This window comes from Gadus macrocephalus, chromosome 14 (assembly GCF_031168955.1).
Source record: "Gadus macrocephalus chromosome 14, ASM3116895v1".
NCBI lineage: Eukaryota > Metazoa > Chordata > Actinopteri > Gadiformes > Gadidae > Gadus > Gadus macrocephalus.
Genome location: NC_082395.1, coordinates 1757024 through 1775298, shown reverse-complemented (window position 1 = coordinate 1775298; position 18275 = coordinate 1757024). Strand labels below are relative to the sequence as shown.

Below are 18275 nucleotides of genomic sequence, written 5' to 3'. Positions count from 1 at the left end.
CAGATTAGTGAAAGCCACTGCATTGTAGATATGAAATAATAATATAGGTGTGTAATCCGATACGATCCATAGACGAATGCTGCGGAAGCACCAAGCTCGTCAGCGTTCAACCCCTGGTCAGACACAGCACTACATGTTGTCCACACACACCTGGCCCGTGGTATCCCTTCGTCATGGCGTCGAAGAGTCTACCAACAGACACTACGACGTCACCAACAGACCGTTACCTGCGCTCGAAGCAGAATGGAGCGGTCAATAAGTGTTTCACAGAGACTGGGAGACAACGGAATTTACTCCTGCTTTCTATAAAAGATCATCTTTATCAAACCATTTCAGTTCTGCTAACACAAACACGGTAACATAAAGATAACATTTGCCAATTGGTAGTCTGATTTTCAGGGCTTTTCCAACAGGACCCTGTTGGTGACTGATGAATCTCGCAGGTCCTATTTTTGATTATGTACCACAAATTGTTTGTATTTTGCTAAACAAAGCATTAATTTGCATTAGTCTGCCCTTTCTAGTAAATATATTCCCAGCGCTTTAGGACCGATGCACCCTTGGTACATGTTGTATACGTCGTGAACACTAACGATCAGCAGACAGTCCTTGCTAGATTAATGCTGCACTTACACTGAAATGGTTGCATTCTTGCTTTCTGCCCATCTTGGAAAAAGCCTTTCCAATCGTCAGACGGGTGTAATCCAAACTTGTCTGTTTAAGAAGATAGGCCTTCCCATAATCTTATTGCATTCCATAACCCGATGCAACACACAAGCCGTTCATGTGCACACATGCATACAGTTTAGGACAAGCAGCGTCAACAGAGGAAGAGAAAGGCCTCATCGATGGAACCGACACAGAAGACCCCTGGTAAGGCAGGACTTGGATAGATAGATGCGCTTTCTTAGTGCTTTGAGGAAACCTAAGCCAAGTTAATCAACTAAACAACTAAACCGAGGCAAAGGAGACAGATATTGTACCGGGCTGAAAGTGTCTCAGTCAGCTGACATGGACCAAGACATATTTCCATGGCGGAGACAAAATAAAGAGTTTAGAACTTTCCAAGCCCCAAGATTTTCTTAGAATCCACAGTTCAGAAAATGACCAAACACTTTCAAACAACCTCTGGGAAACTGGCTGAAAGCAGCAGCGTTCAGAGCAGATGAATGCTTAATGTGTCGATCCTCCAGTGGTTAGGGTGTGGTGAAGATCATCCTATTCTATTCTGGTCGTCTGCCGTACTTATTATTGGTCTGGATTGAGGAAAAGCCACGGCAGAAATCAAGCAGCACATCGGATTGGACAGCCCCGCATACAAGAGAGCAGACAGCGAAATAAGAACACAGACACACAGTGGAGAGATTCATCACATGCATGTGATCCTACATCTAAGGAAACCTCTAAGACTGCCCGCCAACCTCACAGGGTATTTCATATACCGTACCTTCAGTGAGTACATCTTTATCTATTCTATACATCTCTATCTCTATGTATGTTTTGCTATTCACCAAAAGGCCTCGGTTTATGTTAAATGGGAAAGGGGAAACAGTGATGGTTGATGAGAGACAAGAGGCTCCTCAGATGGGAAAGAGTCAAAGCCTTTTCTATTTAGGTGGAACGAAGATCAGTTTGCAATGACATCAGTTCTTTTTTCAGGGACGCATGGTTACCCATTAACAGATGTGAGTGTACCCTTGGACTGAAAGAGGTTTGGAGAAAAGCAAATGAAGATGAACTAAATTCTAATTCAGCCAACCTGAAGTGTTAACATACAATGAAGAGGTCATAAACACAATCGGGAATCTGCATATTTGTGTTCAGAACAGCAGATTTATTGATTTATACATATTAACTATTGGATTTACGGATCAATCACACACCGAGATTGAACATGATACTGAGACAGACACAAATAATTGCACTAGAGCCAGGAAAGAGCTTATCCTGATGACGATAAGGATGTATCAAGACTCACTGCAGTTATAGCCTGTAGGATATTATGGATTACCAACCCACCTACAGCAGAATAGTTTGTGCTGAAGGATTTCACTCCTGCCCCTTACTGTTATTTAGATTTGAAATTGGTAGCAAAACAGTTTTAGGAAAGATTTCATGAATGATCTCTGTATTAGAAAAAATCTGCAGTCAAACATAGAAAACAACGATTCTTAATTGTGTGTAACTGAAGAACGTCCTCAGAAAACAAGCAGGAGGCTCCATCACATGTTGAGTCACTTCTCTGTGCCAGAACGTACCTGAAGCCGTCTCCCACGGTGACGATCTCCACCTCGCTGTCCGTGGACGTGACGTTGATCTCCTCGCTAGCCGGGACGGGCGGGGCCGGGGCGGGCGTGGCCTCGATCACCACCACGTCCTCGTCCAGAACACCTAGGAGTAACCACACATCATGGTCAGACCCGCTGGAAAGAGCTTTGGCCAGCAATACTGTCGATTGAACGTAAAAAGCCTGAGTAAATGGTAGTTGGACTGCATTTACACAGCGCTTTCCTAACCAGTGGCAGCTCAAAGCGCTTTACATTACTGCCTGACATTCACCCGTTCACGCACACATTCACACACCGACGGCGGAGTCAGCCACGCAGGGCGACAGCCAGCTCGTCGGGAGCAGTCAGGGTGAGGCGTCTCGCTCGGGGACACCTCGACACTCCGGGGATCGAACCAGCAACCTTCCAGTTACCAGCCAACCGGCTGAACCTCCTTAGCCACATGCCGCCCCAGAGCACATACGTGTGGCACCAGAATTGTCTGACTTCGAGCAAAATGTATGACAGGCTTTAATGTTCAAACCGGTTCATTGGGTGATAATGTATCTTTAAAAACAGCATAACTGCAGACTGCACACTAGGACCATGAGAAATATAGGCCAGCAAATGCTGCTTTACACTGTTTGCAGTGGGATTGGATTTGTGCCGAGCTGTCCTCCAATCTGGCCCCTGATTGGTCCCCTGTGGTGTCACTCTCTCTCAGACCAGGGTGCCGTTCTGTGGGGATGGGTTCTGTTCAATGCGCCTGGGGGGCGCTTGTGTGAAGAAGATAGTAGTAAGACAAAGGAGAGTAGCAGGACCTGCTGTGGAAAACTAGGCCAGGCCAAATGGAAAAAGCTCTTAGCACTAGCCACGAACGACAGCGATAAATATCACGATATTCTTATGAATTCAAACACCATTTTGAACAGTCGCCATTGGCTTGTAGCTAAATCGAATTCAAATCGAAATCGCGATGTAATTGAACGCGGCATGCAAATCGTAAAGGCTGCGAAAAAAGAAGAAGTGATTTGTTACCGTTACTGGCTAGAAATCAGTACGATTCATTTATTTTTATTTTACAATTCAATAGTTAAATAAAGAAGTTTATGATATAAATTAATCTCAACACATCGGCCTGGCCTAAAGGAAAGAGCAGTTTTTATGTTGTCTGCTTCCAATGTTGTGTTGGTCCTATTAAAGAATTAGTTATTTATTTTCAAGTGAATAATACACAACATAAGGAACTTAATAAATTATAAAAATCACACATTTAATCGCAATAGCAATATTGGTCAAAATAATCGCAGTTAGATTATTTCCCCAAATCGTTCAGCCCTACTTGTAGCTGTATAGATAAATCAGTACACATAACAGTACGTAATAGTAAAAGTTATATTTTATTTGTAGTTTACCACTACGATGCAGCAAGTCAACTGTGTGTTGAGAAACATAAACAGGCAGTTACTTCTGCCATGTCCAACAACATATAGATTGATTACGGTGACTACGACAAAGATCCCGCATTGTGATTGGCTAAACTGATTGATTCGCTGATTAGAACTGTAAAAATCAACCTTGATGCGAATAAAATTAATGTTGTTTTTTCGCAAGATGGACATTACGTCGGATGTGTATGGTCTCGTTCAGCTCAATGATTTGTATTTATTTTATTGACGTGGGAAAAAAATAATATAATAAACTGATAATTGCGTTCAATGTTAAATGGGGCTTTAGTGAGGGTTAATACATCGAAGTAGGTAAATCTTTAAAATATGGTAATGGCATAGAACAAAAGCTAGTTTAACTTTCTAATCCTTTACCTTGTAGTTAAACAACAAACAATAATACTGATAATCGCCCCACCCTCGTCATCGCCCCACCCTCGTCATCGCCCCACCCTCGTCATCGCCCCACCCTCGTCATCGCCCCACCCTAATGGAACGAAACAAATCTTAGGCTTAGGCTACCGGACACGGCGCAGCTGCAGAGCCATACGAAGTGAGTCCTCTTTTAAACCCTCATATTCCCATACAGCCAACACGTTGGATAGGTCGCCACACAGCAGGTTGAGCAGCGGGGGCTGGCCCTGAGGGTGAACCCCCGGCCCCCCAGGGGGGCCTGTCCTGGGAGCTGCTGCCTAGCAGCGAGCAAAACGCCTCTGGTTGGTACACAGAGGACCCCCCCGGGGAGGGGAGGGACACCCTACCCATATCAGAATCAATTGTCGTCGTCACCTTGCTTTCAATGTTAGCGAAACCACAGACACTTCTGAAATCCTTCTATGTGTCTCCATTGATTACATCGTCTAAACAGCATGAGTCTGTTTTAGTGGTAAGTGACTGTCCAGGCTTATATTTGATCGGTTAAGGTGCTGGTGGGTGTGTTCATTCTGTCATTTGTATGACCCGAAACCAAAAGGTGGTGTAGGTTGGATTCAAGAGATATCATTTTTCTGTATTTTCTGTGACCATCCGTTCAGAGCTGTGCCTGTATCTGTATGAGACCGTTTAGACGCTAGACCACTCCATTTGTGACCAATCAGGGCGCAACTTCCCTGATAACTTCGGGGAATCAATCTTGCCTGTCAATCACACGCACGCACACAGCGCATTCATGGCTGAATCATAGCGTGAATTTAACAATTCTTAATGGCACAGAAATGTTATTTTTAAGACCTTGCCTCTTCTGTGCTCTCCATTTACATTGAGGCAGAAACTTCTACCCAAAGCGACTTACAATAAGTACATTTGTCAGAAGAAAGAGAAACAATATATCGCTACTTGGTACAGTAAGGATGTTCATAGAACCAAGTGCCAAGCACTAACAAACTCTAGGTTAACCCGTTCCCCGTACACAACAAAGACAGCCGCCTGCATGTCAACCAGCCATCAGTTCCACATATGCTTGTGACAGTAGTGGTAGTGCCTTGCCATTTGTCATTACATTTGTGCACGTGCCTTCACCAATAAGGAGGCCCCAGTCTACCTTTCTCCTGCTGTAAACAAATATCTATCTCTCCCTCTGCTACCTCCCTGCGTGGTTCTGCACTGAGGTTGCAACGCTGAGCAGACAGCCTTAAGGGCTCTTTATGGTTCCACGTTGACGCAACGCAAGGGCCTGTCGTTCGCCTCCCAGAAATGTTTACCTCGCGTCGAGGCGTCGCAGCCCCAAGGGCTGTGATCGGTCCGCTGACCACATCATATCCGGCAATACGCTTTGTTTAAAGAATCTAAAGGCAAAACATGTAGCTTTGGCCTTCATAGCCGTAACCTTTATTTTTACTTGCTAGTAATCTGTAAACCGACTGCGTGGTCATTGCGTTGCGTGAACGTGGAACCATCATCAGCCCTTTAGTGTTCCACCCTCCTATGATAGAAGCACAACAGCCTCCTCTAAGCTAACCCAGGACACCCCCAAATTATAATGTTGTTATAATTAACGTTAACATTACGTTTCAAAGTTTATTTTGGTATCAAAAATGCTAAATGTACACATAAGGTATTTGGTGATTCAATTACTACAGGAACTGTCATAAAGTAGAAACTGTAGGAAGTGAAAAATGCAAACAAACACAGACAGCATACCGCCGTGCCATCACACCGCAAACCCAGGAAGTAGGCAGGTTTGAAGTGGAACGTGGGCAAAACATTTCTGAATGTACATTTACATTCAGGGCATTTAGGGACGCTTCTTTCCAAAGCGACTCACAATAAGTACATTTGTCAGAAGAAAGAGAAACAGCAATATATCGCTGTCGGTACAGTAAGGATGTTCTGAGAACCAAGTGCAAAGCACTAACCATCACTAGGTCAACCCATTCCCCGTGTACAACAAAGACAGCTAGGGTAAGATGCTACAAAATGCAAAGTAGTATTTCTCAGTGCCAGGAGGCACAACATACAATCAGCGTGAAAGGGGACAGGGGGGGGGGGGGGGGGGGTGGGGGGTGGAAGGGGGAAGGCTACGCAGAGTCCCGGAGTCTCCGCTCGTACCCCTACCTGAGGCGGCGGCGGCGGTGGCGGGCTGGCTGCTGGTGCTGCTGACGTCCACGTACAGCTCCTCCTCCACCTCGGTGGACGACGGCGAGGAGGAGCCGCCGCTCAGCTCCTCGCTGGAGCTGCTGGTGCTGTGCAGCAGCGCGTACTTCCTGCGGGCGATCACCTCCCTCTTCTTCCTCTGCAGCAGCAGGCGCTCCTTCTGCTTCTGAGTCCGCTGGGGCCCGCCCGGCGCCGCCTTCACCACCCTCTTCCTGTGCAGCGACCGCCGCCCGCCCAGGCACGGCCTCTTCAGCAGCAGCGGCTCCGCCTCTGACCGCGCCCACTTGTGCGAGCGGTTCCCCCGAGTCCGCCCCAGCACGGGCCGCAGCCCGCCGCCGGCCCCGCCCGCCGCCGCCGCCGCCGGGGTCAGCGCGGCGGCGGGGCTCTTCCGCGGCGCCCCCGCCGCGCCCGCCTCCAGCTCCTCCTCCGAGCTCAGCGTCTCCGAGTCCCCGAAGCGGAGGCTGGAGGACGGGGACGAGGCGCAGTCGCTGAAGGACGACTCCAGGCGGAGCTCCTCCTCGCTGGGCCGCTCCAGCAGCTCCACCCGGGGCCGCTGGGGGGGAAGCTGGCTGTCGCTGACGCGCCCCTCCTTCAGGGGCCCGTCCGAGGGCCCCGCCTGCTGGCTCTTGCGCTTCTTGCGGCCGGGCAGGCTCTTGTCAGAGTCTCTGCGTGCCGCCGTGTCCCTCAGGGTCCGGTGCCTGGAGTCGGCACACAGCGCGGCGAACTCGCTCCCCGCCTTCCCGATCACCTCCATGCTGCCGGGGAAGCTCTTGGCGGCGTCCAGGGGCTCGGCGGGGACCAGCGCCTCCTTCAGGTGCTCCGGTCTTCCTGCGGCGTCAGACTGGACCTCACTCTTCATAGTGGTGGGTTCTCACAGCTCCAGGGCTACAGGCACCGCGACTTACATGTGGCTGAGCTGCATCGGACTCAACCTGGGGGAGAGGAGGGAGAGAGAAAGGGTCACTCACGGGGATCACACGACGTTGTGGAGGATGTGTGTGTGTCATTTCCTCTCTTCCGTATTTTTCACGGAACCTCCGCTGAATTTTCATATTCATTATCGATTCAGAGTGGAAGAAATATAATAGCATGTTTGTTCTACAAATAAAAAAGGCAACGTAGGATTTTAGTGTTTTGAAATTGTCATGGGGGTAAGTGTGAAAAACCAAATGAACACTGCTTTCATTTGACAGTATTAGCATTATGTTCTAGCCTTTGACAATTGCTGAGGCCACAAAGTCCACAGAATTTGTCCATCATAGTACGTTCATGTTCATGCCATGACATACAACTGAATAGACATTATACCCATACTGTGAGATGTGGGTGTCTTCATTGCCACCTACTTCCATTACAAGGCTAAATGATTCTGCTTAATGAGATCCTTCCATCTAAAGGAGCTATCTCCCTGAACTGATTAGGCTGTTGTTATGTTGCACTGAACTGAAAAGAGAAGCCCTCCCTGTATATAGGATTGACACTTCTACCCATTTTGTAATCACATTCACACTGTGTGTGTGTGTGTGTGTGTGTGTGTGTGTGTGTGTGTGTGTACCCAAGTTGTTTTCCTTCTAATTTAATACTTCATTATGGGATTTCAAGAAAACTATGCGTTAAGTCCCAGGGGACAATCTTGCCGACACAGAATGTCCCAATAAAGAATCTCAATCTGCAATGCCAGGATATGAACACAGGGGCTGGAAGGACGAAGCTGAGGGCAAGATCCCTGGGAACCGGCCAGGAATACAGATGTCCGACCAGGATAACGTTACTATAAACCAGGTAACGCAGCAGATAAGACACACATGCAGAACGAGGCTGCTGATAAGGAGATGAAGGACCTTTAAGGACTACTGAGCAGCTGGGAATGATCCGGGTTGGGTTTGTTCTCTGCTGGCCCGGTCGGAGCCCTGCTGACCGGCAAACCAAGAAAGAGATACCATCCCAGAAATAAATCACGCCTCACAACCATCCTTATCTGCTCATACTAAACACGTTCAGTTCCCAAGAGATTAAATAGACGTAGTTCACTGGACTTCCGTGCTCATCTTCCCCTTAAATATGTACGTCACTGAATGGCTACATAGACATGTTTCATGAGGGTGAGGACACCACATCTCTATAAACCCATCCACACACATGTACACACACGTACACACATGTACACACATGTACACACACGTACACGTATTACGAATACACATGTACACATACGTACACACATGTACACACATACGTACACACACACACACACACACACACACACACACACACACACACACACACACACACACACACACACACACATAGATACACACACACACGGCCAGTGAAACGTGTCCCAGCTGGTTAATTCACTAATGTTTAGCGATGGCAACAAAAGACCCAACATACCTTGGGCCAGTCCTCCCAGTACTCCCAGAGGGGTATCACCTCCGGTATTAACACAGACAGCCGTCCGACCACTAGTCCTCACCGTCCACCCGGCCAGGCCCGCATACGAACCCCGATCCGGCCTCCCCGGTCCCGTCAGCTGGGACTGTGGAGCTGACAACAGCCTAGAGATGGGAACAGAGGAAGGAGAGGGGGCCCTGATCCGAGCTAGGCTAGCCTCGTTAGCTTCACTCCACTGCTTAAGGACATGACGATAAGCCGATCGTTTGGATGTTTGAAGCCAGCGGGTCGGATTGCAACGAGTCCACCGTTCTCGTTATCGGGTTTCCCTATTAATAAATACGAATGCCTCACTAATAGCCCTCGACGAAGTTCCCAATTCCTGGATCTCCGAAGCATCCACTGTTGTTGATCAGGCAGCTCGTCTGTTTGCTGACTGCCGCTACGACATGAAGAGCCGCTCACGGCCAGACGGGGGCGCCACTTCACCGCTGCTCCTCACGGCCACACGGGGGCGCCACTTCACCGCCGCTCCTCACGGCCACACGGGTGCGCCACTTCACGAGTAAGGTCTCGCTGCAGCCTGTAGGACATGGACATCCAACCATAGATATTTATAGAACAGTGGTTTTCAAACTTTTTACCATGAGTACCACCTTAGAAATGATTTGGCTCTCCAAGTACCACCGGAATTAAAATAAAGTGCGTAGGCCTATAACATCGTGGTCGATGGTGTTTGGATGTGGTCGATAGTGTTTAAATGTGGTCGATAGGGTTTACATGTTTAAATGTGGTCGATAGTGTTTAATTGTGGTCGATAGTGTTTAATTGTGGTCGATAGGGTTTACATGTTTAAATGTGGTCGATAGTGTTTATATATGGTCGATAGGGTTTACATGTGGTCGATAGGGTTTACATGTGGTCCATAGTGTTTAAATGTGGTCCATAGTGTTTAAATGTGGGCGATAGTGTTTAAATGTGGGCGATAGTGTTTAAATGTGGTCGATAGGGTTTACGTGTGGTCCATAGTGTTTAAATGTGGGTGATAGTGTTTAAATGTGGGCGATAGTGTTTACATGTGGTCGATAGGGTTTACATGTGGTCCATAGTGTTTAAATATGGTCGATAGTGTTTAAATGTGGTCGATAGTGTTTACATGTGGTCGATATTGTTTAAATGTGATCGACAGTGTTTAAATATGGTCGATAGTGTTTAAATGTTCTTTTCCCTCACTCTCCACCTCATCCCTAACTCTCCACCTCAAGCTGGTGTGTAGTGAGCGTTCTGGCACCGATTGGCTGCCGTGCATCACCCAAGTGGGTGCTACATATTGGTGGTGGTTAGTGAGGTCCCCCCTTCACTTTAGGCGTCTTTGAGTGTTATTAATTATTATTATTCTTCATGTTTAACCTCTGTTTTCCTTTTATTCCTAGTCTGTTTTACATAGTTTTGAATGATGACTATATGCTCTGTAAGGTGACCTTGGGTGTCTTGAAAGGCGCCTCTAAATTAAATGTATTATTATTATTATTATTATAACTACATAGAGTTTACACAGAAGGCATTAATATTGATAATACGATTTATTATTCACATAACTTTACCTGACTGAAGCAACCAACTGTCTATAACTCATGTATTGTATTTAAACACTTGCAACGGGATAATACTAACAATTGAACAACTGCTTCAATAGAGTGGCGAAGTCACGCCCCTTCCGGTAGGGCTCATGGGACCTATGAGATCGAAAAATATGAATGGGTGTCAATGGAGAGAAAATAATTATTTTCTGGTCCCAGTCTTTATATGCCCTGGATTACACATATGTTGTTTGTGGATTTAAATGATAATTTTTCATGCAAAGAAAACTAAAAATGTTCGTGAAGAAGTTTGATAATTTTAGGTTTTATGTGAGGCCGCTTTGTGAACTACAGCTCTTCGCTGCTCTAGACGCATATGATATACGTCACCACACCCGCCCTTGGAACTCGGCACAGAGATGGCGATCTCTCTGCCCCACTTCACCGCTTTTTCCAAGGGGAGGATAAAAGCATCGAAAGAGGTGAAAACCATTATAAGTCGGGGCACGTGCAGAGTTTCAGTTATGCCGATGGGAAGATTGTCGGTCTTCTCCACGCCAGTCGCAGGGAGCGTGACGTCACATACGAGCCGTGTAGTCTTTCCCGTTGTGTTTTCTCAACAGCCTTTATCTGAACAATTGCACAATAAACGGTCGAACTCTTTGCATGAAAAATTATTCTTTAAATCCACAAACAACATATGTGTAATCCAGGGCATATAAAGACCGGGACCAGAAAATAATTATTTTCTCTCCATTGACACCCATTCATATTTTTCGATCTCATAGGTCCCATGAGCCCTACCGGAAGGGGCGTGACTTCGCCACTCTATAGGGCTACCCAGCAAATTGGGATATCATCTGGCATATAACATACCAGTCAATCTAGTGAGGTTATACTGCATTAAAGCATTCACAGCACTGAATATTAATTTTAACAACTGCAGTCAACCAATCATGTGAGGTAAATTTTACTGCATCAAAACATTCAAAGAATTGAACATGAATATTTAAATACTGGAGTCAAACAATCCTGTTATAAGCAATCATGCACAGCAAAGAGAGAAATCATGTGTACTGCGAAAACACTGTAATCAAACTATCATGAGTAAGAACAAGTGTATCATAGAAAAACAACGTATTCAGTATTAAAAAATACTGCAGTAAGTGCCATAAGGTCAGAATATAAACTATGTTTAGGTTTGAAGGAGAATGTACTCAGGCACACATTGAAAATTAGGCCTATCATGCTTAGTGAGAGGGGTACATGTCTGGGTCGATTGAGGTTAGCTTTAGCCTCAGACTTGGTTCAGTATCCAACCTGCTTCCAGCACACGAGATGAGGGTGGATGGCATCCCCCTTTGGAATTAAAATGATCAAAATCATCCCCCTTCTGAAACAGCCATCCCCCCTTCCCATCCCCTGTTATTTTATCAATTAATGTGGAAATATTACCGCTATTTCATTGTAGCGGTTTCCTTTTTCAATTCGGCGCAAGCAACGTTACTTTTCCCAGGGACAGATTTGACAGCGATACTTCATTCTTGGGCAGCATGCTATTGCGCAAGCACGCAGGCGTACTTGCGCAATAGTGCCTCCACGAGCTCTCATTCCACACCGTACGAAACAGACACTGGTAGCGTGAAGCAGCCTCTGCATCTCAGACATCGCTTCCGCAGGCAACTCTGTCCCCTTTTCTCCCTTTCATTCCAACCCGTGAGCAACGCTAGTCTCCCTTCTCTTCCGAATGCATTTAAAAAAAAAAAAAATAAGAATCAGTTTCTAAAATCCTTAAATGTGAAGCATGCCTCCGAATCGTGTGATGCGTCCGATCAGCTGCGTTTTTGGGGATAAAATAAGAGCGATGACATGACAGTAGTCATCGCTCTTATTTGCGACCATTTGCGATCAAGAGAAGCCTGGTCGCAAATGGAATGAGAAAGCGCACAGCCTTGTCTGAAAGCGCAGGATATTCGCTGCGTCGCTGCATCCAAAAGTCCAGAAATGTCTGGCCTGAAGGCAGACTTCAACGTCTCGTCACAGGACGATTTTGCACAATTTTTGCTTCCCCTACTCCTCGTCACAGGCAGTTAGTCAATGCAGGTTTAAGATCATTGCATATGATGGGTACATGCAAAACATTGTTTTAACGGTTGCTTCATCTTCAAAAAATTGCTTCAAAAAATCGTTCATACTCCGCGTACCACTAGAGGGCGCTCGCGTACCACCAGTGGTACGCGTACCACAGATTGAGAACGGCTGCTATAGAACATATATGTGTGTGTGTGTGTGTGTGTGTGTGTGTGTGTGTGTGTGTGTGTGTGTGTGTGTGTGTGTGTGTGTGTGTGTGTTAACGTGTGTGGTGGTAGGCGATGACTCCAGTTTAGTCAGTGAATGAGTTTCTCTGGTCTCTTTGATGAAAGCACACACACACACACACACACACACACACACACACACACACACACACACACACACACACACACACACACACACACACACACACACACACTCGCGCACACAGTAAGGTGCATTGAATGAAGACTTTTTTCGTTTTGAAGTTTGAATCTAAATCAGTCAAATCAGACTCATCCCTTTAATTAAAATTAGGGAGGTCATTTAAGATCAAACACAGAGCTGAAATAGCCTCTCACTGTTACCAAGAAGACCACAGGAACCTGCATTGAGTTTTACTAATTAGCTCACCTGCCGCAGCTCGCCTGCCAGGTGGTTTTCTTAATTAGTTAATTGGTTGCATCTGGTGCGTTTCACTTAAAAGGGAACCGGACCTTACATTTGTTTGTGTACTGTTTTCATGAGGTCTGTTGTGACTTATTTAACATCTCTTCCAGTTTCACAGGTTAAAGACTTTTTGAAGTAAAGAGGAGCATCTCATCTGAACCTGATGTGAGTAGAATTGTGTGGCAAAGCACAACTGTCGTGACTTGTATGTTGAATATAAATCACTGATAATGTGTGAAGGAAATCGGGGATTGTGGTGGTTTAACTCTCGTTTGAAATTTGGACCATGAGTAAACTGTTCCTTCCTTGGTCTATCAGGGACATTTAACTGAAGTTCTGTGAGTATCCCAACTTAACCATGAAGCATAACTGCAAACTGTAAGTCATTAATTTCTCATTACTCTTGGGCACATTGATGTATTTTGGCTTCCTGGTGAGTTAACCTGTTACCTGAAGGTTGATCTGAGTAGGTAGGATGTTTTATTGGTTCATGGGTTACTTAGGTGTTTGCTTTATGTTGGTTTTAATGATTTGTTAAAATGGTTACAGGCTCCAAGTTATTGTTGTAAGCTGGAGTAATGGGTTGGGTTCTGATATCTTCAGTCTCCTTCATTCTTCTCTCCTGAGCTCTGCATCTTCATCACATGAGTGTTGCTTTACTGATGAGGGTGTGGTCTGAGTGAGCAGAGGTGCATACTGGGATACAGAGCTGTCTGAAGTCTACAGGTCTGTAGACAAGCCCCCTCAGGGGAAACCGAGTGTTTGAGAAAATGTCGTGTCGTCAGTTACATGGACTGGAATGTTCTTAAAGATGGAGACAGGGATTCAGAAGGAGAAACACCAGGGGGAGATGAGGGGGCTCCTCATCTCAACGACTAAAACACAACTTCAGTCTGACACAGAGAACCATGGAACACATTCAACAGTCCCCTCCAGGCATCGTGACTCCTCAGGAACAGTTTCATTTCCAAGAAGGTCTTATTTGGGGCCATCCCCATATGGATCCTGCTCCTCAAGAGCCACCCCCCTCCACTGGGTGGTCTTCTGAACAGATGATCTCCTTCCTGTCCTCAGGCTGACTAAAGCTGCACCGTTTGCATCTGTGAAGGCCCCTCATTCAGGTAACCACTGGACTACAAAGACATGACTTCAGAGATGTTGAATCAACCTGGGACACATTTTGGAGACGCCAAGCATTATCCATCACCAATGTGGGACGCCACTGAAGAATGTTGTATAATTTACGTCTCTGGAGACATTGGTTGTTCTGTTATGGGTGCCCTGGCAGGAGAGCTGGGGGGGGGGGGATGATGGAATGTTATTTTCTATGAGGTTTTTACCCTGCATGATTGTTTGGCCTTTTATGGCTCAGTGGTGTGTGTGTGTGTTTGGGTTTGACATGAGATGGAAGATTTTTGAGCATCGCTAGAGTTCTACTGTGTGTGTGTGTGTGTGTGTGTGTGTGTGTGTCTCTCACTCACACTTGTCATGGGGTTCTACGTGCCTGTCCTGGGTTCTGTGTGTGTGTCCGGCTTGCTTTGACAGTGATAATGTTCATACGGGGGTCTGTGTGATTGGCGTGGGATATTGGAATGGTCAACTAAATCATACCTGATGGACGGCCACACGTTTACTTAAGGGCCTCCATTAGACATGAAGAGCCCTGAGCGATGCTCCGGAGCGAGATCCAACACACTGGGCAGGAAGGAGAGTGTCCAACTCAAGTGTAAAAGGATGCAAGCGGCGTGTTCAGATCAGTGACTTCAAACTAGGACTACACCAATCAGGATCAATGGAGGATGGACACCAAAAGGAATTCCACTAGGAGAGTCTGACGTTGGAAAGGGACCTAAATGGATATTCAAGATGACCTTCAGACCTGTAATGAGACGACTCTTCCTACCTGGCTGGATTGATGGAGAGCCCTGTGGATCTTGTCTTTTCAAGGTGTAAAGAGGAGAATGTTTCAAAGTGTTCCATGGTACTCTGATGAAGACCGTTGTTGTGTTCCACTGGCTGCGAGGGTTAGAACCCACACATCTTCCTCTTGGCCTTTCTCCTCTGAGAATCCTGGCGCCATCTTGAAGGATATTCCAGCTCATGTAACTGATGTCACGACAGATTCTCAAACACTTGGTTTCTCCTGAGGGGCGTGTCTATGGAACTGAAGACTTCAGACAGCACTGTATCCCAGCATGCATCTCTGCTCACTCAGACCACACCCCCATGAGTAGGATGCAACACTCTAGTGATGGAGATGTAGAGTTTTATAAGTAAAGAGGGAGCAGACTAAGGTGATTAGAACACAATGGCATGTCAAGTCTGTGAATCTTTAAGCCATGAAGATGGTTGGATAGTTCAGGAATTGGGCTTATTTTTATTATGGGCAGTCCTTTCACTCAGATGCCCACTTCTCACTGGAGCTGTACATGTGTTGGCTGGCTGGCATGATTTGCTGTTGGTGATGAGGCGGTCAGGGTGACGTTGCAGGGCTATCATCGGCTCTCTGTGAGCTCAACGTCAAGATTTGCTCTGTATGGTTAGTACCCTGAATAATCTAGATAATTGTAAAATGTAGACACGGTTTTGTATTGAATGATTTTAGGTTTAAAGTTGTTGGTACATGGTAGTTTGGTTCTTCGTATGGTTTTGAGTGATATAACTTGTACACACTGGGTGCATAATAATGTAAAGGTACACTGAATAGTATTAATGACCAACAGCAACAAACGGATCTCCTCAAGGTAAGTCTGTTGGCTGTGTTTTAATGAAGACTGGACTTCAGGATCTTCCTCCGTTCAGCTCAAGGTGAGGTGCTGGTTCGGTTTTTTCTTTGGTTGGTTCCGGCCTGAATGTTTGGATTCCAGTCGGACGGTTTGTGCTTCCCGCCGTGGAAGGTTCTGAGTGCGGTCACTTGATTTAGTCCCAATGGTTAGCATAGAACGTTGTAGTCTTGACAACCATAAGAAACCACCTGGCAGTTAGTTTGACAGGAGTCCCTTGAGGGAATCTGGCGGAACGTTCTTGATTGTATTTGAATAACCTCAAGGCGTTGCCAACGGAAACTATTTTTCAGTCGGTTTCCATTGGGAATTGTTGCCCCCTATCTTAAACAACTAAAGTTTGATATTAAATACATACTCAGACGTACGTCGTACAATATGTTGATAATTTTCGATGGTTGCGCCATACTTTTAACCACGATGACGTTGCGGGACTCTCACTGCGTACAAAACAGCGCTCTACTTGCGGGCCCATTTTTGACATCAGGGAAGGCTGAAAATCATTTCAAGGTGGGTGATAATTTGACATTTCTTCAACGGAACCCAGCACCTGAATATGGCTGAGTATATTTGATTTAATATCGATACTGCTTAGTGTTCTTTGTTACTTCAGCTTTTGTACGTTCTAAATATCTGCTGTTACCAACTCGATAATATCAAAGCTAAAATAATGGCCGTCATTCCCACATGTTACAGTAGAAGATACTCTACAACTGTACAAGGATAAAAAGGTAACATGTAGTTTGTCCCAAGGTGTCTGCCTCCTCATCCAGAGCAAGACCTCCATCTCCTCATCCAGAGCCTGACCTCCACCTCCTGTCAGAAGTCCTCCAGAACAGGTCAGTGCTCTGTGTGAGTAGAGTCTTCTCAGGTCAGTTTCAATGCATGGCCTGAACCACTTCTTTAAACTTGTAGACTGCTCTGTCTTCATTCCCAAAAACGGGATGCTCATGTCTGGCCTCAAGTCTTTTCTGGCCTTGAGTTATAAAATAATGGTTCAATTAATTGTGTAACTCGGTTTCGGATGAGTCAAATTAGTTTATTGTCGGGCAAATGCTGATGTAAACCTGCTGCTGTAGCTGAAAGGCGAGGCTGAGAGGCTGGGGACCGGAGGCTTGTGGTGCCAGGGTGGACCGGAGACTGAGGCTGGAGACCAGGGGCCTGCAGCACCAGACCAGAGGGTAACCATCACCAAGCTCATCTGAAACACTAAAATCCACGGTAGTTTAGGTCTGGTTTTGATCATCTAATGACTTTCCAACTTAAATCTGTGCCAAGCTGTGAGTTAATTCATACGGGGGTTATGTAGGAGTCATATGAGCCATTAATGTTACTAGTGCTGCTACGACCGTAGTGGATGAATTGCTGAACGGGATAATCTGCAGACGTTGTTTAATTTAAGTGTTTAAATTTGCTTTTACACAAACCTCTTCACTTGCTTTCGGAATGGTGGTGACATTTTGAAAAGATTCATTTGGGAAAATGTTTTCCTCTGCTTTCCTTTACAAAATTCTATTAAACTTCTGTCAAGTGTTTTTGTTTATATATTAAAATCCCACATTGACCTCTACATGTTTGGTGCGGTTCATTTAATTGTCCTTTAACTTAGTTAATGTCAAGCTAAACTCCTGCAATACATTTAATATACATGATTGTTATTCAGCAATGTTCACATAATCCATTTTGTAAAAATATGAAACCTCCATATTACTACTAAATTCAAGCCTGTTCATGTGTTTAACAATGTACATACTGCCCCGCAGGCCATTCTCTGCTACTACAACACGTTCAATCCACCAACCCGTCTCACATCAATGTACTATAGCTACGTTGGTTCAAACGGAAAATGTAGTTTGGTGTGAGACTGTTGTCCAGCAGAGGGAGCTGTCATACACCTTAATTATACAGAAATGTCTGTATTTACATTTTAAAATGTCCATGGGCTGGTCTAGTTTGTCTGCAAATAATTCTGCCTCCAGCAACAGGATTGGTCGAAACATATGAAGTGAAGGAAATAAAAGCCCAGTTCACCAGATCTGAGGTCAGCTGCGGTCAGATTTTTGATCATGAATGCATTGAGCTCGGAGGAGGACGGCAGGACGCGTGTTTACCTGGTCGATTAGGCCCTGAACGCAGACCCTGAACCCAGACATCCTAATCACAGACCCTGTGTTTAATTAGCCCCGAATATAATATTTGGGTTAAAAAAATAAATAAAAGTAAAATATTTATAGGTAGGCCTACTAGCCTAGTCTAGATAGTAATTTTGGCAAGAGAATAAACAGTTTAAAAACATAACCTTTTACCACCTCAAGTGAATTAACCTATCCTATCCCCAGTCAGATGTGTGTAAAGTCTGTCTCACTTGTATTAATTTTACTCTGAAATAACTTGAATGGAACTTTAGACATTTGGGGATAAGCAGCACAGCAGTCAGATAGCTATTTTAAGCTATAATAAACAGCGCAT

At 45.5% G+C, this 18275-nt stretch overlaps 1 protein-coding gene across 4 annotated transcripts in view; it reads right to left on the bottom strand.

Moving 5' to 3' along the window:
* Positions 1–9167, bottom strand: part of rnf111 (ring finger protein 111) — a 34595-nt gene extending 25428 nt beyond the window's left edge. For all 4 annotated transcript variants that reach the window (XM_060071212.1, XM_060071215.1, XM_060071214.1 and 1 more), the window contains exons 1-3: positions 8702–9167; positions 6269–7239; positions 2259–2391 (exon numbers count right to left, since the gene is read on the bottom strand). In XM_060071212.1, coding sequence (XP_059927195.1) covers positions 2259–2391; positions 6269–7166 — 1031 coding nt within the window. In that variant the 5' untranslated portion in view covers positions 7167–7239; positions 8702–9167. The remainder of the gene's footprint in view (positions 1–2258; positions 2392–6268; positions 7240–8701) is intronic.
* Positions 9168–18275: the final 9108 nt, after the last annotated feature.